We start from the raw sequence: 23,247 nt of genomic DNA on the forward strand, positions 1-23,247 counted from the left end.
TTTTTTTCTCCTGTGGAATCTTAAATTGTTCCTGTTTTTCGTGGTTTTTATCTGTTTTGTGAGGAAAATTTATCTCAAAGTTCTCCACTGGGTCTGATTATAAACAGTATTCAGTCAGACACCTTCAAACCTTTTCGATTTTCTGAAACTGAAATTCTGTGTAGCAAACTGTGATGACTGAAACAATGTATTTCTCTGCTCTGCAGCTCTGCAGCTGAAACACTTGACAGAGTTACTTGACATTTCCAATCACGATGTTAGCGACACTCAGAAAGCTTGGAGGAGCTTAATTTATCTGTGCAAACAATCCACTGAACTCTGTGCCGCTATCACCCATCATCACAGCCAGAAATATCCTGATGATGCATCGCTGTAAATGTCAGGTGCAGTCAGGTCGTCACCGCGCTTCTTTTATTTCAGTGCTTCAGGTTTCTGATCACAGACAATAGAAACTGATTATTATAAATATATATTAGTGCTTTCATTCTGGGCCCTGCGACAGACTGGTGTTTTTTTTTTTTTATTTGTAGCAGAAACACACACCAGTCTCAGCAGTTGAAATAAGTGGGCTGAAATAAATGCAAAATGAGCTTAAAATCTGATAAAACATCAACAATATGAAGGTCTCCATCCATTTGTGAGGCTCCAGCACAGAGCAACATGGATTCTCAGGAACAGCAGTGATGAAATTATGTAAATGACAAGTGTTATTGACAAACTGCGAGATGCTCATCAGTGGAACATGCTGGAGTTTCTGGCTTCTCGTTCATTAAAACAGGTGCTTTGGTCTTTACAATCCTAAACCAACCACAGATTTGTATAAGACCAAGGTTGTCCTTCTAACGTGTCTAACATTCACCCATCCATCTGTCAATACATACTTCCACCCATCTGTATATCCATCCTCTGGCCACTTACTTCACTTCTTCTCAGGGGACACTGAGGTGTTCCCAAGCCAGTACCAGTCATGTCCAAAACACCAGTATCAGCTCTGAGCTCCTTCCAAATGAGCAAAGTGCTCATCTTACATCTGCTGCTTGTATCTGTGATCTCATTCTTTATATATCTCACTTTATATTGTAAGGCAGACCCTACAATAATACATACAAGAGAAAAACTTAACAATCACATGACCCCCTATGAGCAAGCACGTTGGCGACAGCGGGAAGGAAAAACTCCCTTTAAACAGGAAGAAACCTCCAGGATGAACCAAGCTCAGGGCGGCCATATGAAGCGATGGGGTGTCATAAAACCAGAATTTTCCCTAATTAACCGGTTTGAGCCCCTCATGACTATAAAGAAAACAAAAATGTAATAAAGGAAGTTCTTTGCTGTCACACTTGACTGTCTGTCACTTACAATGTTCGTCTGTCTGCATATACGGGAATAGCCCCCAGCTGAGGCTGCCGGAGCTGTCACAAACACTTCACCGCGCTTTCAGCTCTGACAGCCGCGCTTGGAAAGCACATTGTGTTTCCTACCTTTCTGCTGCTTCTCGTCTGCACTCCTTTATGCTTTAAACGCGTTTCATTGGTGAGGTAAAGATAACAGAACTTAATTAGGCCCAATCTTCGGTCTCACAACTCAGAAACCAAAACCTGTCGTTCAGAAGTAAACCTCAGCAGCTGCAGCCACACTTAAAAGACCCATCAGAGCAAATAAAATAATCTCGAGTCCAGCGGAGAGATCGCCGCTATCAGACCCTGACTGAGCAGCACACAGGCAGCTGTTGGTTGGAAATTGGAGGCCATCCTCGCTGTTTACACACTCTTCTTGTGTGTGTGCGTAAACTTGTGGCCACGCTTGGATGAGCAGAACAGAGAAAACGGGTTTGGATGGACAGGGTGGGGTGTGAGGCTGAAATGGCATTTGAGAGCAGACAATGGAGTCTTTTTCTCACTGTTATAATAAAATAATGTGAAACAATATGCTTTTAGAGACAGCGCTCTCAGAGGAGCATGGTATGTTTAGATGATGTTAAAGAAGAATTATTTTTAGGAGCCTGCTGTAAAGGACTAACTCCTGATTAAATTTGGGCTGAGCCGCAACTTTGCACTGTTTAACGAGAAAGCCAGAACATGGGAATATGTATGTCTGAAACCAAAATCCTGACGACTGAAAACTACAAAGATGGCAGCTTCCACATAGATGACAATGAGAGGTCAAGAACTTTATTTTAATGATAAATTTTTAATTATCAGTGAGATCATTATCCAGTGATTATTCATCAACAATTATCATTATTGCCAAAGAAGAATCGCAATGGCTAAAGCAATGATGAAGTCATCTGATAAAGTCTTCGAATCTAAGGACGTTTCTCGGCCAATAAAATAAAAAAGGCTGTAGTACAGTTTTATTTTCTCTATGCTCACCTATAGCTGTGAAAGCTGAAAAAAGAAAACCGGACAATCGATGAATCAGGGCTTCTGAAACTTAGACAGATTTTATCAGTACCATGGACGCCCGAAGGACCAACAAATCAATGGAGAGGCAAATAATGAAGATACGGCTCCCACCAGGGAGGCAAATGCCGCTTGACCGATTCTTGAGAGTATTTCTGCCGTTGTTGCCAGCGATGGTCACTACTAAGATCTCAGTCATTAAGCTCTTTAAAAACTCATTAAAAACAGTTTCTTTATTTTTAAAGGAAAGTTATTGAGTAGATTTTGGTGAACTCTGATTAAAATAAAGATCTCACATCCTGACATGGAGGAAAACCTAAAAGTAATGAAAATGAATGAGCTGAAAGTCTAAATAAGTGATAATCATTTCAGGTATCTCGGTTCAGATGATCAGTGTCTATTGGTTGCACAGCCGCTAATGCACCGCGAGCATCGTCATCGTGGAAATTTGTCAAAGCCAGAGCGCCGTGTCTCTGGAGGAAGTTCAGTTTGGAGATGAAATCACTGATTCACATGTTCTCACGTCTCCCTTCTTCTTCTTCTCTGAAATTCCCCGTGGATGTGGCCAGGACTTCCTGCTCCCTCCATCTTTAATTTTCATCTCTCTGACAGAGACCTCAGAGTCCCGCTGGATGTCTCACCCAGAAATAAATTTAGCTTGTTTCCTGACACTGTGTCCTCAGATGAACATGAACTTTCTAGAGAAGCATTTAAATGATGCATCAAGCCTGGCTGCTGCACTTCAGAGACCACTGTGCACTCAGCCCCACTCAGATTCTTTGTTCATTTTATTTGTTGATAATATTTTGTAAATGCTCTCTTTAATGTTGTGTAAATGTGTGGCACAGAGAACAGAAAAAAAGGTTTTGGTGTGTTTTTATGCTGTGTAGACGAGCTGCGTCACCACACCCTGTGGCATTTCTGCAGATTTGATTGCATCAGCTGCGGTCAGGTGGTGAGGAGGGGAAATGACTGCGAGCAGGTGGAACTAACAAAACAATCTCTGAACCGGTTCTGTCGGCCCACCTCAGTTGACTCGACAGATCCCGTGCACGCTGTCACGTGGCATTGCTTGACACAGTAAGAGTCGGGCAGCTTCAGCTCTGAGAGGACCTCAGTGAAGACTTCTGAGAGCTCAGTCCAGCTCTCACTAACAGTCAGCTCCATGCAGCCAATCAGTGACAGCTCATTTAGTTCAGCCACATGATATGGTATCCCCTATAGCTGTAAAAGAATTTTTTTTATACGTGTGTGTTCATATTTCAAATGTATGGCTCTCCAGCTGTCACTCACCAGAGTCAGACCAACTGAGAATATCAAGCTCAGAGCCAAGAATGTGCAAAAACATTATTTATGTGCATTTAGTCTTCACGAGGAGTAAGAGAAACCAGATGTTCGGTCATGGATGATGGAGGTATTTCCCCGCTCATCTGTCCCCTCTGAGCTCCTAATTGAGGCTGCTCTGTGCTGATTACCTAGCATACCCAGCATTACCCAGCTTAACTCAGGTCAAAGTTCACGTTACCTGATGTCTTTCATCCTTCAAACCCACTGCTCCACAGCTTCTCTGTTTGTCTTTCTCAGTCTCTCTTCTTCAACAGCAGAAAGCCCTTTTTGTACGTCTGCAGAATCGTTGAGGAGCAGCAGAGGAAATTCCTGCCTTTGCCGTCTGTTTTTAAGCACATTTGCTTTCAAACCCTTTACCTTATAACGTACTTGGATGAGACATTACACTCAATCTGAAGAAGTCACAGCTTAATTAAGCGCGTTTTGACGAGTGATCAGGAGCCGGGTTACTGTGTGTGATGCTGGGGTGTAGCCTTCTGTCAGGTGTGTAGTCACAGTCCCAAACAAGACACAGATGCAGGTGTCCTGATGTGTGTTTGCCTCCCAGCAGCTGGCCTTCATTCTTGCTTCTCATCCTGAAGACGTCGTCCATCCTAAAAACTGATGGACAGTGATGGCTATTTAACCCTTACTGGTGTTGTCACCTTGATGTCCCCCATCATCATGTGACCACTGAAAACACGTGTTTGTCCAAACTGTGCATTTATTAAATCAGCGAAGATGCTCAGGCGAGAACCAATGTTCCATCAGACAGAACAGAACAACCACTCCACACACTGATTGGGGTTGGGCGTTAGGGTTAAATAGGCGGGACATCAGCCTTTAGAACTGCAGAAGCCACTTGGATGAGAGCTGAAAGGGCCTGACAAACCTGAAGAAGTGCAGTTTTCTTCATGCTACCTTGACCTGGAACACTGAGAACCTACACAGACGTCCTCTTGGGTTCAGACTCAGAGACTAAACAGTATTGAGTGTGGTCCCGTGCTGACCTTGAACAAGTTCAAGACATGAACAAGACATGCTCCTATCAGCACGGTATAAATATCACAGGGTTATCACATATTTCATCCATCTGTTGGATTAGCTGCACTTCACTGTCACTTTTTAAAATAATGGCTTCAAGAGCAGGCTGTCCTCAGCTGTGTGTGTATCCCCAGGTATGGGTCAGGTGTGTGTCCTAATGTGCTAATGTGATTGCTGCACCGTCCCTTTTTTATGGAGCGAGCTCTGTGTGAGAACAGCTGTAAACCTGGTGACAGGTGGATCGTCATATGATTTACTCAAACTTTACTCCCACTTTAGAAAAAAACTATGAACAACAACAGTGTTGTGCTTGGAAATGTTGAACCTCTTAGTTTAAGTGTCAAAGCGTCAGTTCGCTGAAAGTTTGCTGTGGAAGTTTGTGTTTAAGGTTTTGACAGTGGAGTTTAAATCCTAAATAAAATCCTTTTCATCGGACGGTGTGGCCTAATTGTTCATTAAGGAGCAGACCACCAGCAGTTGTAGCGAGTGAACATGACTCTAGCTAATGATCAGTAAGTGTGTGCGCCCAGCACTGCTCTAGCTTCTGCAGCTGATCCATTAATTATAAAAGCAAAATGAGCCGAGACTCTCACCAAAGCCAATATTTGCACAGCGACTTTCGTACCTGTCGCCATGTTAGAAGCCAGGTGATACTGCCATAATGAGCGTATCAATGTCTCATTTAGGGGAAAGGTGTACGTGACAAACTTGACGTGAAGGATTATTGTGAAGCCTCTTGATTATTTCTTGGTAACGATGCTTCTGTTGAGAAGTCAGCGTTCCCGTTTGATCTGATTAGTGCACTGGCATCACGGATCAAAGAACAAGCCTCATTTGCACACTATCACTTTGCCTTTGAACCTCGGATGCTGAGAGGGAAATCATTTGGCAGACGGGGACAGGTTTCTGAATTCAGCACAGAGGCTCATGTTTGCATGTTACCGATAATGTGGACAGTACATAAAAGCCACAGATAAACATCTCTAAACGTCACTTTCTCCTGTAGAAATTTGCATTTTCTCATGTGGGGAGATGTTGCCCGCCCAGCCATGTCAGTCGCTGTCGTTCATTGTGTTTTCCCACCTCCCCGCCAGGCTGTGAGCTGTGAGAGAGACAGCAAACCTCAGAAGGATTGCTGTGATGCATTACCGATGTCAAACAAGTGTGAGTTTAAAGAGTCGCTTTCTGAGATCTCTCAAACCACAGAAGTGGCTCCAGGAGCTTCGATTCATAACTCACGCTGGCTGGACCCGAGACATTTTCTAGAGGTTATACGCGTGCGGGGGCGAAAATGCAACGCCTGCAGTTTTAGCCTGTATTATTTATCATATCATATTCCCCATGTTGGATACTGAATACGCAACATGTCAGTTCTGTATCTATGACCAAAGACGTCTCGGTTATCGCTGGAAGATGAGCTTTGTCAAACAGGCGAGTGTGTTTTTGTGTTTATGCTCCTGATGATGACAGTTTAACCTCAGTAAATGCTGTTTGTTGTGTTTTGGAGAGAAGTGATTTGTGTCCGGGTTTCTGTGGATTATACAAAGATCGTTCGCCTGCTTTGACCTTTTTGTGTCTCAGGCTCAGCACAGCTCGACCCCAGGAGGTGGAAATGGGGTCTTTCAAACAGGCTGTGTATGAAAGTTGATATAGAAAATCAGAGCACAGCTTTGAGGTGCAGCAGCGACGCTGGAGCCAGGACATGAGCACCTCTGCCATGAATAGCATGAATCCGCCAAACACTGAAAGCACTTTGATTTAGGCCCCTTTGTTACTAAAAGGGCTTTGACGCAGCGGGGGCAGACTCGGGACCTCTGAGGATCTCTAACCAGGACATTAGCATCAGATCCCTGTGTGGTCCTGTGGGCTGCACATAGCTAGAAGGGCCTGGAGGCTTTTAGACCTTCTGTGTCGCTGTTTTTATTACTTTCAGTTTTATCTCTTTCTTTGTAAAATCCCATGCGGTTGGTACACCTGTGCAGGTTTCTCAAATCAAATCAAATCAAATCAAATCACTTTTTATTGTCACATCACATGTGCAGGCACACTGGCACAGCACATGCGAGTGAAATTCTTGTGTGCGAGCCCCACAAGCAACAGAGATGTGCAAACACAACAACACAAACGAGCAAAATACAAGAATGGCCAACCTGAAACTAATAAATATATGTACAATATATAATAGTGTATGCATTTCTGGATGTGTATACTAAATATTTTCCTACGTGTGTGTGTGTGTGTGTGTGTGTGTGTGTGTATACACATTTTTACAAATTAAATAGTAAAAAAATAAAATAAAATAATAATAATAATAATAAAATATATAAAATATACAGAGTTGAATATGTGCAAAACAAGTGGCATTTATATACAGTGTGGAGTGCATAATGTTGAAGTTCCAGTAGTGAAGCTGAGGTGTCTATGACGTGTTCAGCAGTCTGATGGCCTGATGGAAAAAGCTGTCTCTCAGTCTGCTGGTACGGGACCGGATGCTGCAGAACCTCCTTCCTGATGGAAGCAGTCTGAACAGTTTATGGCTGGGGTGACTGGAGTCCTTGATGATCCTCCCCGCTTTCCTCAGGCACCGCTTCCTGTAGATGTCTTGGAGGGAGGGAAGCTCACCTCCAATTATCCGTTCAGAGCACCGCACTACTCGCTGGAGAGCTTTGCAGTTGTAGGCGGTGCTGTTGCCATACCAGGTGGTGATGCATCCAGTGAGGATGCTCTCAATGGCACAGTGATAGAAGGTCCTGAGGATGCGGGGGCTCATGCCGATTGGTCACCTGCTGCTGCAGACTTTATTTATTTTGCTTCTGCTCGATAGGATGCACTCACACTTTGGTTTGTTGATCTTCATTCGACTATCCTGTGCTACAAAGCCAGACTAGTGTATTACTGAGCTGTGTGAGCTTTCTGCTTCTTAAAGGGTTTCTCTTTTTACCTGGCTAGATTACCATGGTAACTGGTGCTGAACTGATCACCTGGTTGGCAGCAGGTCATGTTCAGAGGTTCTGTTTAAAGCTAGCTGGAAGCACCACGTCGTCACTGATTCTTGTTTTAAGAGCGTCGAATCATCACCATGAAACATGATCACACATAGTGTCCGTGATTCGAGCCGGGGGCGCTCACAGGGACCACTTAAAGCTGAAGAAGGGTCACGTGACCTGTGAAATGCCCGTTTTACGCCTCCCCTCGACCTGCAGCAGTGTTGTGCAGATGAATGGTTTCACAGAAGACGATTGCACTGCATTGGTTTCAGTGCTTCTTTCACGCTCATTTATCAAACCCAAATGACAAAATGTCTGCTGCGAACTTTGGTGACGATTCAAACTGATCAGATAGGTACAGCATAAATGTGTCCACCTTTGTTTCTGAGTGTGCAGATGCTTCTGGCTCTCAGCTTCTGCTCCATACTGTTTTACCTGCAGGGGAGTTTGTTCCTCGCTGTGACTCCCGAGTCTCTTTTTGTTGTTGTGAAACGTATCCATGCATCCTGAAGCCTCTCCGAGTGCTTATGTAGGTGGAAGCAATCAGTGCAGCAGAGGAAGAGACCTCTGCTTTTAAATACACAGGATATCATCACTGCTGCACCTGGCTGCTTGTTCGGGTTCAGCAAGCTACCTTGGAGATGGAAATAAATCTCATTTGCATCTGAATGTTTTCAGTGACATCCTCTTAGCCAGAGACACCAAACAAGAACAGGTAAATCCATCTTTACCTGAATGGAGCTTTTACAGCTAATGACTAGCTCCAGAGGCTGAACTTAATGAGCCGACGCAAGCAGGGAGCAGGGCTGATTTCTTGTTGCTCCACCGCGTGGTGCAGGCTGATGAAAGAAAGATTGTAATATTGTCTGTAATAAATGCCACATGAGGGGTCACTCTGCAGTTTTAACTCTCTCTCACATAAAATGAGAGCTGACAGCCTCTCTGTATCCTGCCTGATGAGTTCTGACACCTTTGCAAATATCAATAAACATTACAGCAGTGTTTTCCAAGGGTAGCTACGCAGGCAGAGACCACCCTGGCTAACTTCTTTTACTGTAAGGCGCCTGAAATGTGACAGAATCCTCTCAGTTCAGAATCCTAGCAGGCTTTTAGACTTAAACTGACATGGTGTTGTTTTATCTCCCTGCAGCGATAGCATGCCAAAGCGGATGGCCCTGATCTGCTTCCTGTCTCTGGTCATGCTGATGAGCATCTTTGGAAACCTGTTGGTCATGGTGGCCGTCTGCAAGGACAGACAACTCAGGTGGGAACGACCTTCTTCTTAAGGGCGCTTCTGTGTAATTGGCTGATGTGCATGAGAGTAAATCAGCAACAGTCAGAGCAGCACTTTTTTTTTCACTGCCTGTTTCTTATTTAAATATTTTTTTGATTCCTGGTAATGGTTATTGTTGGATCTTTAGCGGATTCAGTTTTTTCTTAGCTGCTTTAGATGTGAATCCCTCCCTGTGTTCCATCCTCATGTGATGAGTCTGTGTTACGTTCACGTCTGTGTTTAGTGATCTCACTTCCTTTATTTTGATAGTGTTCCTTGTGCCTTAGTTTTGCTTCCTCGTGTCATCCTGTGATTTGGTTCAGTTGTGTCTCGTTCTCCCTGCTGTCTCTTCTTCCTCCAGCTCCCCTCTGTGTGTATTAATGTTTGCTGTCACTCCTTCTCCTTCTTCAGTGTGTGATGTGTATGTGCTATTTTCTCCTTTATGGACTTTGTGTTTGCCTCCACGGTCTGTAACATCTACAGAATCATGGCAGAAACTGCTTCTTCGTGTGTGTCTGTATTTTCTAAAGTGGTTTCCACCATTGCAGCTCTGATCTTCATGAAACAAAGGAGAAGGGTGTATGAAAAGTGAAGGAATTAGAGGCGGAGTCAGAGGGTCAGGCTGAGGATGGAGGGTCATGTGGGAGCTGCTGTCACCTCAGTGCTTCAGTCCTCCGTCTTCACCTCGCCCTTCTCTTTGTCCCTCTCTCTGTCTGACGTCTCTCATCTTTCTTTCTTTGCCCCTCTCATGACCTTTGACTCATGGGATGTAGTGTGTGTGTGTGTGTGTGTGTGTGTGTGTGTGTGTGTGTGTGTGTGTGTGTGTGGCATGTTGAAGTCAGTGAGTGACGGCATGTCTGCTGTGATGTCTTACGTTGCTGAGGTGAGAACATTTATGTCTTTGTTCTTTTGTCCACTGGGAAATGCTCAGTGGGGACGTCCCTCTGGTGAACGTGGGCGATAAAGTAAATAGGAACTCTTTGCACATCATTTACAGGAATCATGAGTATCCCAGGTAGGAACAGCTGTTAGATTACCAGTGGTGAGATCAGTCACTGTGACGGTGGTCGTGCCTGTCGGTCTGTAAAGGCTCACATACAGTTGGTGTGTGATTTGTGTGGTTTTGGGTTTATATGTGGGACAAGTGCTTATGCAAACCAAAAACTGTAAACAAAAGATGGACAGTGTCACATCTCCCCTTATTTTCTGCAGCCTAACATTAATCAGTCATGTTGGCTTTTTGGAGCCAGAACTGATCATATTTGGAGGATGCTGAGCTCAGTAACATCCAGATAAAATCATTGAATCTCACTGTGCCCCAAAAAGTCTTGGACAATAATGTTAGTACAGTGACCTCACAACAGCCATGGTATTGGTCACATGATGTTATTAAAAGTGCCTCAAAAGGCTCCAACAGCGCAAACCTGGCCCAGAGGTCCAGTTCAGGAACTCCAGCCGCCTGTGTCGCCTCCACCTGTCAATAGAATCGGGGGCTGTGTGTTTTGGCAGGTACGCGTTGGCTTCGTTTTTCAGACCTGGAGGCTGACACCTGACAGCGAGAGAAGAGAGTCACTGTGAGACAGACAAACAGTAGCTTACGTTCAAATATTTCTGTCCTGATGGGAGTTTAAAAGAGTTTAAAGTGAAAGTGAATCATACAGCAGTCATCAGATCTCAACTCAGTTAAACAATGATGAGTAGATTATTAATTAATGAATTAATTTTTATGTAGGGCTGGGCGATATGGCCTAAAATCCATATCGCGGTATAATTTGAAGCACGTGCGGTAACGATATAAATATCGCGATATATTCTTTTCTTCTGTATAACATTTTCACAAAAATCGAGAGTGTTCCTTATGTATGAATTCTGGTTGTGCTTACTGACCTCGAACAGATTTTGGCGTGCAGAAATCTGTTAAAAAATGTTTTAGTACAACTTTGGTAAGCCGCACTGCTTGATGGATTGTCAGAGCATTACGGCTGCTGTAGTGAGAAGCTTCGAGGAGTAATCTGGGTCCAAAACTCCGTCCACTTCAGGTCCCAAAGTCAAACGAACACTAAGAGTTAAAAACGGTCTAAATTCTTTCATATTTAATGAAATCATCAGCGTTGGTCCTTTACCAGGTGTAACAATTAAGTTTAACATCCATGCATCCATGAAAACAGAATTTATTAAATTTAACGGAGTTACAAGTTAACAGGAAGTTAGCTCGCTAGTTTCCACCTAAACATGACATACCATGTTCCGACTGAGAGATTTTTGTAACTAATTAAAATGTACAGCTCTGCTATCACTTCCAACATAAATGAAGACAGAAAACTAAACAGCAGTGACGTTTGCAGGGTTCCTGAAGTTGGACTACCTGGTATATAATGTTGTGCTACGTGACGTGATTGCTAGCGACGCAGCTGTGTTAGCATAACATTAGCACAGTGAAGCTGGAGGATGAACGCCAACGATTTTTCCACTCGATAAAAGTTAACGTGAGGGATTGTGGTGGTTAGGGACAAATGCAATCGCATAGCAGGATGCTATACACGGGCCAAACTTCAGTCAGGAGAACAACTGAGATTATTCATCCACAATACGAGGTTAGTTATTAATATGCTGCAACAACATGGGAATAGAGCAGCTGCGAGAGAATTCAACATTAATGAATCAATGCTACGGAAGTGGAGGAAGCGCAGTTTTTGGCTTTCCCCATATTTCAAAAGTGCTTCATCTCTTTGCTATGACTGTCGCCCGGCATAATTTGTAGATGATAATGGTTGTAGCCGCTTCAACATGCGCTATCGCGGTAGAGCGGTATAGTCAAAATCTCTATCATTGGCCAAATTTATATAGTTGCTATCGTATATCGTTTATATCGCCCACCCCTATTTTTATGGTGGAAATCATTATTTTAAGGAGATGTTTTTCAGAGAATCCATGTGAATGAATAAAAAACGGTTCCAGCAGCTCATGGATGACTATCACCCGTCTGTTTGTAGTCTTGTTGTAGTCAGAGAAACTCAGATTACAGCATAATGCCCATTCCTCCTGAAGCTGCTTTTCATGTGCCTTTGTAAACGTCTTCCTCATCCCTCACTGCAGAGTCGCTCTCACTCAGTCTGGGACCAGCTTTTCCAAATTTATAATCCCAGTTACTAAATTAATGGGAACCCCCGATTCATGGTCACCTGATCCAGCCCTAACTATATGAAGGTTTGAATCTTAAAAGTAGAGATAGTGTCTGTCTCTTGAATCCAAACTGGAAGCTGCTTCCACAGAAGAGGGGCCTGAAAACTGAACCCTCTGCCTCCCATTCTACTTTTAAATACTCTAGGAACAACAAGTAAACCTGGTGCTCCTCATTAATTTGCGAGGAACAAATTAATGAGGAACACAGCCATTTGGTGATAATATAATATAAGATAACATTAGCAGCTCAATATGTCACAATCAGAATAATTTATAAATAATAAAAACTGCTGAGTAAGTCTCTGTTTCTCTCATAATCTTTCATCTGTGGTTTGAAATAACCTGAGCGCTTTATTCTCGTAACCAGTAAATCATCGAGGCAGAGGTCGGGTTTTTCCACAGCAGCCAGGTCTGTGTGAGGGAGCTCAACAGCTTAGAGGCATTTTACATGTTTACCTAATGTACAGTACACACACACACACACACACACACACACAGTAAACACCAGCAGAGGGTGATTCAGAGGGTGGTAAAGCACTCATCATGAAACATCACACAAACAAAATCACTGTTACCACCTTTTGTTTCTCTCTGTGTGTCATGTCGAGTGTGTGAACACACACACACGCTGCAACACAGTGTGTGTGTTTATAGACACTGAGCAGCTCTGCGAGCGCTCGCTGTTATAAACGGGTCGCAGCAGAAACTTTGCTTCCACATTTCTGATTTTGTCTTTTAACATCAAAGTTTATTTACATCATTTACAAAAGTAAGAACTAAATTCATCAAATAAAATAGTTTAAGTGAAAAAGAACATGAAAGAAAAGACCTTTCCAAACGATTCATTCATTCTTTCCATTGTTTTATTTCTGCCTTTGAGATTGTCGTTAAATTATCCCTGCACTTCATTAAAGTGCTATTTGGAGTCGTGTTTTTAGTTGTAGTCATAAAATATTTGGCTGACTTAATTGAGTTTGAAATGATTTTTTCTGATTTAAATGAATGAAATAAATAACTGTGTATCCTCCAAGGATTAATTCAGTGTAATTGCTGATTTCAGGGTTTTGTGCTGTTTTTTTAAAAAAAACATTAAAGTTTAAATTCCTTTATTATTATTCCAGACTGCACCTCTCAGAAATTCCTCAGAAAGGCAGTAATGAAATAAAAATCCAGTTATGGGGATTTAATTGAACTGTAGGGTTTATCATTCCCATTAAAGCTTGTCTTTGTGATTGTGTTGTTGCAGACGCCGTCGAGGCCTCCGGCTCTATTCTGCAAAACAAGATTACAAGCTTTGTGCTTTTTATCGGCATTTGTTATAAATGCAGATGGTCGTTTAGTTTACGTGGCTTCGCCATCAGGAGGTGACCCAGCCAGAAATAGTTTGACTGGACAGGACAGAAACGTGATGAATATGAGAGCATCTGAAATGATTCCTGCATGTTTGCTTCTCCTCTCTGACCTTTCTGTTTGAATCATCTTTTCTTAGATCTTACATGTTGGACGTCCTCGTCACACAGTCCCTGCTAATAAAGTTTATTTATTCAAAGGACTTTCAGCTAAACACAGTCTGTCATCCTGACTAAACACAGTGCCTCCTCCTCCACCTCAGGGCTTCTTAATGCTTCTAAACTGCTCTGAATTATAGCCAACACAGCTCCGTGTGTGCGTGTGTGTGCAGGATTTACTGCAGGCAGAGGTGTACCGGCCTGTTCCAGAGCAGTGGATGGATGGAAAGCCTTCGCGGCCTTTCCCTCGTACTGAGGTTATTTATAGACGCGGACATTGACAGCGCAGAGACGAGGCGGCTGACTGACCGACTTTTTGTCTGCAGAGCTGTTAGTGGTGGTGTTTTCTGCCTTTGAGTGAATTACTGACTGACTGCTGTGCAGCTGCCTTTTTGTCCATCAGGTTATTAGTGGCATCACAGACAAACTGTGATGCCACTAATCAATAGCTGAAATTGATTTGTTGCACACACAAGTCCAGGATTTTACAGCTGATTGAGAGTGGCAAGCTATCACCTCGTCTCAGGATTTCTTTGTTTTGTCAAACTGCAGTAAGTGTGTGTGTGTGCGTCTGTCTGTCCAAGGTGTGTGAGCAGTGAAGCACAGTTTAAAACCTGCAGAGTGAAATCCATAGAATGTACTTAAAAAGATGGAAGTAAAGCTGATTTGGGGAGGGGGGGGGGGTGAATGCTCCATCATTTAGAATGTTAGAAATGATGAATATGATGGCCCATCGTCGGATAAAATAGATGATTTATGGCAGTTTTTTAACACCTGGATCAGTGTGATGTCATAGAGAGTGGCTATTTCTAATGAGGTCATCTCATTCATCCCACCTACAGTTGTCTTAGAGGGGGAGGAGCTAAAGCAGCATGTTTCAGACGGAGGATGAACTGGGAGGTGTGCTGTGCAGCTCCAAAGGTTCGGGCATGCTCAGCACGCATCCGAAAATTTAACCCAGCTGTGACAAAATAAAACAGGAAGTAACAGAAGACAAGAACACCTACACGGGGCGACACTGCACACAGGAAACACAAAACACTAAATAAACCAAATCACCTGAAGCAGAAAGCTAACAGAAAGTAGACATTAACTGGACTAAAGTATAACCAAGAGACTCAAACTCCAGCAGATAATCCAAAACATAAGAGAGAATAAGTGGTTTTTGTTTGTGTGTGTGATGCTGCAGAGTGCGACATGTGTTAACATGTGCTAAAGCACACAAAATCACCATCAGGTTTGTGATGGTGATAACAGATGCCGCCACATGCTCGTTACTAAATCAGGCTCATCCCACATTAGCAGACTCGTGCTGAAGCCACACCCACATTTCTCTATTTGAGGTCAGCCACTAACCAGAAGGTCAGTGGTTCGATCCTTGGCTGCTCCAGTCTGCATGCCAAATATCCTTGGGCAAGACCCCATGTTGCTCTCCGATGCATCCATCAGAGTGTGAATGTGTATGAATGGTAGACTACTTAGCACTTAGGTCAGAAAAAAGTGCTTGTGTGATTGGGTGAATGAATTAGTTGTATAAAGCGCTTTGAGTACTCAGACAGAGTAGAAAAGCGCTATATAAGAACATGTCCATTTCCCATTTCCGTACAGACCCCCATGCTTGCCCACAACCGTTAAGAAACGTGTAGGCGACACAGAATCACTCAGAGACAAGTGGTTCATCGAAAAGTGAAGGCTGTTTATGCTTTGAATGAAATGGGCTGTGTTTCTGACAACATGCGACTCATCAAATCAATAAAAATGTGAGCAAAACGTTATCAACCTCCTCTCTCTGAACTGCTGACTAGCACGAGCCCGCTGTAGCAATTGGTGAAGAAGATGAGAGTAACTGTCTGTGGTTTTTGTAAAAAGTTTGTCGTCTTTATCTTGGTGAAACTGGAGGAGTGTGACTCGTCTGTGGGATCCGTGCTGCTGGATAAAGACAGTCACTTAACACAGAAAAAAGGAACAAAGACTCAGCAGGAGCTTAGAAATCAGTGAGGATTCATCCCAAAATCTCATGTTCTTCACTCAGACATGTACGTGTGTGTGTGTGTGTGTGTGTGTGTGTGCGTGTGTGTGTGTGCGTGTGTGTTCCTTTTCAGTGTGTGTGTGTCTGAAAAGGAGCAGCTGATCGTGCACCACTGTGTGAAAAGCACACATGCAAACTCAGTCAAAGGGACGCAACAAAGGATGGGGGGGGGGAGTAACAGGAGCAGTGTAAGAGGACAGACTCACACACGCGAACGGGAACCAACAAACCTTTAATCAGCCAAACCTGAGGCACCAAACCCATAACATGAATGTAAGGTCACAGCACAGACACAAATCCTTCTTAAAACCAAAAACAAACCATGACACACTGTCCCGCTTCTCACCTGTGAGCTATTGGCCAGTCACAGTCCTCCCTGACCTCCCCAGGACAGCATGCATGTCTGACAGGTCAAACATGCATGCTGACTCTGATCAGAGTATTCTGAGAGGGTGTGCTGCAGGAGAAGAGCTTTAGTTTTAGACATTTATTCATCTTTAAAGACCTTAGAGTTTTAAATAGCCATGCTGTGGGAGGAGCCAGATAGGTGTGGACCCTGACTACAGGGACTAGTGGTCGCTGGGTAAAATGCTGCTTCCAGCTCGGGTCTAAGGACGCAGATGGAAGCACTGTGCTCTCTAAAATACATACTTCACATTCTTAAACCTGACAGGCTCCAATGGTTATGACCTCAGTCAGAGAGTAAGTGCTCTCAGTCAGTGCGTGCAACTCTGACAACGCATGGACATCCTCCTAATGTTTGCATTTATGATGAACTAACTGATCCCGCCTCTCTTTCTTCAGGAAAATCAAGACCAACTACTTCATCGTGTCGCTGGCGTTTGCCGACTTGCTCGTGTCGGTGCTGGTGATGCCGTTCGGCGCCATTGAGCTGGTCCACCAGCATTGGATCTACGGCGAGACCTTCTGTTTGGTGAGGACTTCTCTGGACGTTCTGCTCACCACCGCGTCGATACTACACCTGTGCTGCATCGCCCTGGACAGGTGAGACCGTCTGACTGTCTGTCCTCTGTGTGTGTGTGTGCGTGTCTGATCTGCTGGAATCTACCACTTAACCTGCACCACTCTCATTCTCATTGGTCGGGGTCTCTCGTGCATGTGTGCACATATACTGAATATAACGATTGGCTGCAGGCCACATCAAACCATTGGCTTTGATTGGCTGGCTCGAGGCTATCAATTCCCAAACCTCTGATGGAGGGGCTCGTTTTCTGTTCTTAATTATTCGTCATCCTGCAGGAGACTGAGGTGTGTGTGTGTGTGTGTGTGTGTGTGTGTGTGTGTGTGTGTGTGTGTGTGTGTGTGCGCATGTGCGCATGTGCGAAAGAGAGAGAGGGCGTGAGAAATATTTTGACGGTTTTTCTCTGCTTTCACAGACAAAAGCAGCTCTTCTTTAATTTCAGGGTGAAGACATGTTTTAACCTTTAAGTCAAATATTCCTAGCTTGTGTTTTCTTGTCTTTTATTAAAGTTGCTTGTATCATGTTGTTTAGGATTTTGCAGACAGCTGGAGTGAACATCAGCATTTCTTCCTAACTTTTCAAACACAGTTTTAAATCCCACCAAAGTGATCCTGAGGGAACAAATTAAGCTGCACAGCCTCCTCCACCTGAAAGAGCTCTGAAAGTCAGAGTTTGTGGAATATGTATTTGGCTTCACTCGAACTTTGATCTAATCTAATGACGTTTGAAAGTAATCAGATGCTATCTGTGTACAAGTGTGAGCAGCAGCACTATTGAAATGAGTCTGTAGCAATCACAGCTAAGCAGTGAGATGTGGGTGAAAGCAGAGCTGCTGAGACAAAGCACAGTTAATCTTCACACGGACTCTGGGAAAAGATATAAAACCGGTTTCAGTGGCAAACACAGCCTAAATGTGTTTTTCAGCTCTGAAAATGCCATACATGACAAAGTTATGAGAAGGCTGGTAAAGTAACTTGAACTGCGACCCACTCCTGTGAAAATATTCACAGTATGAAGGGAACATTTTACATGTCTTCATTAGGTTATTGTACAAAGATTCAGCTGGTTGTGAGCGGGCCGAGGCTGGACTGTTTGGATTTGAATGATTTCACGTGGAGCAATCCTCATTACAAGTTGCTGTGTGGCCCTGCGGGCCGGTGCTGGATGCTGACGAGCGCTGTGCTGTGCATCATTCACTAATGATGTGTCCATAATCAGAAAACAGGCAGGACTCGGTGACCTGTCTGAGGCCTGCAGGCTGAATGCAGAATAAATGTTTAATGACTCTGACCGTTATTTATCTGTTTCACACCAGTGAGCTCTGTCTCTCACATGTGTGTGCATGTATTTTTAATGCAGAGCCACAAACAACAAAGGAGGAAATGGTTTCTTTATTAAATTATCTGGCTTCGGGAGTTTTGTATTCCTGTGTATGTACAGCTGTCTCCGCATCCTGTCACAGCTTCAATTACCAATTCATAGCAAGGCAATCGCCCCTCGTTACCCTCGAGTGCCCCGTCCCCTGTGTATGATCAAATCTACTGTGCCCTGCATTTTCCTCCCCTACCTGCTAATTAGCTGCACACACACTTCCTGCTTTTAATGTGAGTGACAAAGTGCATCAGTCTGTTCAGCTTCTCGATTATAAAGTTCCTGCTGTTCCACACGCGGCCAGCCGAGTCTGTGTTTTCCTAACAGTAGCTAGATGGTAAATGGACTGACTCTTATATAGCGCTTTTCTACTCTCCCGGAGTACTCAAAGCGCTCTATACAACATGCCTCATTCACCCAATCTCACAAGCACTTTATCTATACGTAGTGCTTTCTAAGTACATTCACACACATTCATACTCCGATGGATGCATCGGAGAGCAAGTTGGGGTTAGTATCTTGCCCAAGGATACTTGACATGCAGACTGGAGGAGCCAGGGATCGAACCACCAAGCTTCCGATCAGTAGGTGACCTGCTCTACCTCCTGAGCTACAGCCACCCCACTGAAGTGCACACGCTACAAATCGCATACGTGACACAACCGTCCACACGTGTGAAAACATACCGTCATTTTGATTAAGAGTTACAGGTAATGTGATAATTAATGAGAAAGGCTGGTGAGCTTTAATAACATGTCATTATTGTAAGAAGAGGCAGCTGCTTCAGAGCAGTTTGTAAACCGTAGAGCAATAATCACAGGTTGTCGTGTGTCTGCCTGTTGCGCTGAAAACCTGACGGATGTCACAGTGTGAAAGTGCAGCAGTTTTCTATCCGTCAGGCAGAGAGAGGCTGGAGCTCCATATGGTGCCCAGATTAAATGTTCCTCTGATACTGTGTAGGTAACATCCCACAAACAGACACATGGACAGAGGACAGCAGAAACAAATGTGAGCACTGGTTCCGTTACAACAACTGGAAAGCAGAAATTCTTCATATGCAGTTTTACTTCATATGAAGTGTTATTCTGTAAAACATGTAACGTAGCGTCTGCTAGCACACTTTAGCCCCAACAACAAACCTCTTCATGAACCGACGGGTCAGCTGTGCCCCGTTGTCTCGGAGGCACACTCCTTTCGAGGTAGAAATCAAGTGTGTCAGAAAAACATTTATCGACAATGTGAATGTGTAGAATAACCATGGCACGGAAACTGAAGGAGAAACTGTGGAGCTGAACCAGAGGGTCCTCATTTATAGTGAGCATGAATATATACACCTGATAGGGAATGTTGTAAAGTACAGCTGAGCTCATGTTGAAGCCGTGGTGGGGCACAGTCTGCAGGTTCTTATAAAAGCAGTAATCCTGTCCAGTAGGTCCAAGTTTGGGCAAAGCACGCCGATGCTCTCTGGTCTCAGGGTGTCACATGTTGTTCTGGACTCTGAGGGTTAGCCTTTTTTGGAAATGCATAAAAGTTAACCTGGAGGCTTGCTTTTGGTTTTTCAGTTGCTTTGGCTTGAGTTGCATTAATCACTGTGAACTATCCTCACTATGTGATCACCCGGGGGGGGGGGGCACTCGGGCAGAGTTTCCTGACTAAACTTCAGTATTTAATGTTCTGGGAATGCTAATGTGAGCCAGTGTGCTGCTCTGTAGAAACAGCAGAGGTGGTTCGTTACAGGAGGAATCAGAAAATGGAAAAAGCCTGTGATCCAACAGCTTTAGGTCCTCCTTCAGCCGCAGTAACTCACAGTGATGGTTCCTGCGAGACGTCATCAGTCTCTCTTATCACTGTGCAGGAGTTTTGGTCCGCTCCTCTTCACAGCGTAGCTTCAGGACTGGACTTCTCCTGCTGTGCTGTCATGAACTTTAACCTGCTAACTGACAGCTACAGATCTGAGGTTGTGCTCCTGGGTTTTTGTCTTTGCACTGTCTGAGGATGGGCTGAATGTGTTGCGACGTCCACGATACCTAACCTCAGCTTTTATAGACGTGTTCACTGCTGATGATCAGCTAATTTTGATTAGCAGCTGCTCCTTTCCCTCCTAATTCCCATGGCAGCGCAGCGATGGACATAGTTTTTCACAGGACTAGGGGCTCTGGTTCTGCAGGGGGGAGGGGTGCTCTGGTTCTGGCTCTGCTTTCAATAAAAGAATGCTGAACAGAAACTTGTAACCTGAATCGCTCCCACGGCTCGCTGAGATGCTGTACAGAGGCAAAAGCATGTTCCACTGTGCAGAAACCTGTGGAGCAAGTTGGATTTCACAGGAAGAACTTTGACCCGGGCTGAGCTCAGTGCTAATCGTGAGTCTAGTAGAAAGAAACCAGGCTGGGGGGGAGAGTCAGTGCTCCTGCAGCTCAAACAACCATCACATCGTGTGGGGAGAAGTGAGCTAGCAGCAGACGGAAAACCACTACAGAGAGGGAAGATCTTCTGTTGCACCTAAAAAGATGTCAGATGTCAGACCAGAGAAGTTATGAATTATAAATCTGTGATAGAAGCGTCTGCTGACTGCATGTGTGGAAGGAAGCATAAACACAGCAGGAACACAACAGAATGTCCATGAAAGAAACGCAAATGTCTCCATCTTAACGTATCATTTTTCCCCTTTGTTTTTTGCTACATTCATACGTAGAAAATATGATGAAGTGATGAAAGACAGATGAAAGCTGCAGAGATGTTTTATCTTCCATCTGTGAAAAAATTACTTTTCATTTCTCCTTTCAGCTTTAAAATTATTAACATTTAATTTTTCACGTGTTTATGACACACAGACAGGCAGAGTGTATGTTTGCCTCCAGCGAATCGTTTTTATGGGGCGACTCGGCCAAACCTTCATAGAAATACACGTCTTGTTATTTTTTTCTGCTTTGCTAAAGGTATTTCATGTTCTGGGTCGCTCACTCATTATCGTTCATTTGTCCAGACATGACCGACAGCCATGTAGAAGCTGCACAAGCTTCTTGACCTCACAGATAATCAGGCTCATTGTACATAACCCCCTTTAGATTCCAGGCACACCTGTACAGGCCATCTGGACTGGCTCTCCATCTGAAGGGTCTGAATAAGCTGAGAGTTGAATCCAGCGATGAGGAGGCACGGTCAGCTCCTAGCTGTCTTCATCTGAGCGCCTGCCCTGCTTCCTCTCCTCTTAATGATGTAAGCTCTAGCCGTGATGCTGGGTTATTGCTTTAGTGGCGAGGATACAGGCCCCAAGGATCATTTTTATTGGCTGGAATGACTGTTCATTAGATGTTACAGACACAAACCGAATCCTGAACTGTTATTCACAGAATTACAAGGTTAATGTGCACAGTTCACTGTTTAAGCATTTAAACATTTAAGCATCGAGTCTGATTATAAATCGTTATATCATCACATCAGAAATCACTACTTTAACATAACAGCTATGAGCTACGAGGATGTCTCTGTGGTGGGGCGTGGTCATCCGCAATCACGCCCACCGAGTTAAGACATTCAGGGTTGTTGGGGTGTGTGGTGGCAAGGAGTATGTGCGGCCTGCAGCTGAGAGCTGTAGTCGCACTGTGTGAATAAAGTTGGCTCTCAAATCACACCTCTGGACCCGTCATCTTTGCCACAGTCTTACACTAAATGTGGAGGGAGGAAGAGAGCTTCATATCCCAGCCAGTGTATAATTAGGTCCATCCAGAGTCCTCGAGCCTTCAGGGTCATTAGTCCGCTGTGGACGAATATGCAGCAGCTGTTTGTTGAAGGCTGGTCCTCCTGGTCCTGCACACATCTCAGCCGTCCTTGATGATTTTATTCAGACTCTCTCAGAGCTTGTCCTGAGCTGGACCTCTGGACCATGTTTGTGCTGTTGGAGCCCTTCGGAATATTTTAATGACATCATGTGACCAATAACGGGGCTGCTGTGATGTCACTGTACTAACAGACCGTCCAAGAAATCTGAGCTCCGGTTTTGGGATTTTGTTTGAATAAACTGGGAGATATCCATGATTTTGCTTAGCGGTACAGTCTGTGGTTCCAGCTTCAAGCTAGTGTCTGATCACTGTATCACTCCATCCTCTCCACAAACAAGATCCTTCCAGAAAACTCCCAGTGTGGGGTAAAGCGCTAACTGACAGACAACTACACCCGTCTTTATACGCAGGAAGTTCGTACGTGGAAGTGCTTGAACTGAGACACAGCACCTGTTTCCAGAAGGCCACCAGAAAGAAAAGCACAGGTGTGGCTAATAACATGGATTACAGAGAAGCTGGAATAAAACTAGAGTTGCCCACTGGCTGTGGCAGTAATCCATGACAGCTTGACTGGAGTCACCCGGATCCAAGCGAAATGGAATTCAGCCATTATCCAGTCATTTATATTTGAGCTTAACTTGTCCAAACATTTTGAGTGAACGGAGACATTTGAACAGCAGCTGGATTCTTCTTCCGTCAGCCTGAAACAGGTCAGAGGTCACCATGGCTGCTGGAAGAACCAAATAAAGCTGAGATTCTGAAAACACTCAAGTTCAAACAGAAGCTGTGTGTGTGCGGGTTGGAGGGGTGCAACAAAAAGAATATTAGACATCAAGTGTTTCACCAATTTTACAAAAATATATATTTGAAGGGAGCTGGAGAAGAAAAGAAGAGAAAAGAAGAGAGCAGCTGCACAAGAAAGCTTCTTATTCATCTGCTGAGCTGAAAAGAAGTGAATGAAGACTAAAAATAGCAGAAACACCTCGAGGACGATGCTACGAGTAAAAGGCACAAAAACACTCAGAGCTGAATCAAATCATTTTAAACAACAGGATAGAGAACAGTCTCTATCATCATGAATTCTGCTTTCACAGAATCTGATCAAAGATGTCATCACATTAACACATTAAACAGATCTCAGTCTTATAATATTACTGGAAAGTTTTGCTGTCAGTGGTTTGTGAATGATCCAGTCTGAAAGCAAGTTGGTCATGTTCATGACCAATGTAAAAGTAATCTATTACACACAATTTACTTTTACTTAAAAGCAATGTAGGATAGTACTTAAGTAATCAAAGAGAAAGTAATTTCTTACATTACTTTTTATTACTCCATAAAATGACCTGATGCTACCTGATTTTCC

The 23,247-nt window shown here is 43.9% G+C and overlaps 1 protein-coding gene across 4 annotated transcripts in view; it reads left to right on the forward strand.

Moving 5' to 3' along the window:
• htr4 (5-hydroxytryptamine receptor 4) overlaps positions 1-23,247 on the forward strand; it is a 163,019-nt gene that overhangs the window by 81,480 nt on the left and 58,292 nt on the right. For all 4 annotated transcript variants that reach the window (XM_086305002.1, XM_086305003.1, XM_086305001.1 and 1 more), the window contains exons 3-4: positions 8,910-9,023; positions 16,557-16,757. In XM_086305002.1, coding sequence (XP_086161128.1) covers positions 8,910-9,023; positions 16,557-16,757 — 315 coding nt within the window. The remainder of the gene's footprint in view (positions 1-8,909; positions 9,024-16,556; positions 16,758-23,247) is intronic.

Source organism: Aulonocara sp. 'chitande type north' Nkhata Bay, linkage group LG2 (genome assembly GCF_057382095.1).
Source record: "Aulonocara sp. 'chitande type north' Nkhata Bay isolate Kocher_YH1m ecotype deep benthic linkage group LG2, A_spYH_male_GT1.1, whole genome shotgun sequence".
NCBI lineage: Eukaryota > Metazoa > Chordata > Actinopteri > Cichliformes > Cichlidae > Aulonocara > Aulonocara sp. 'chitande type north' Nkhata Bay.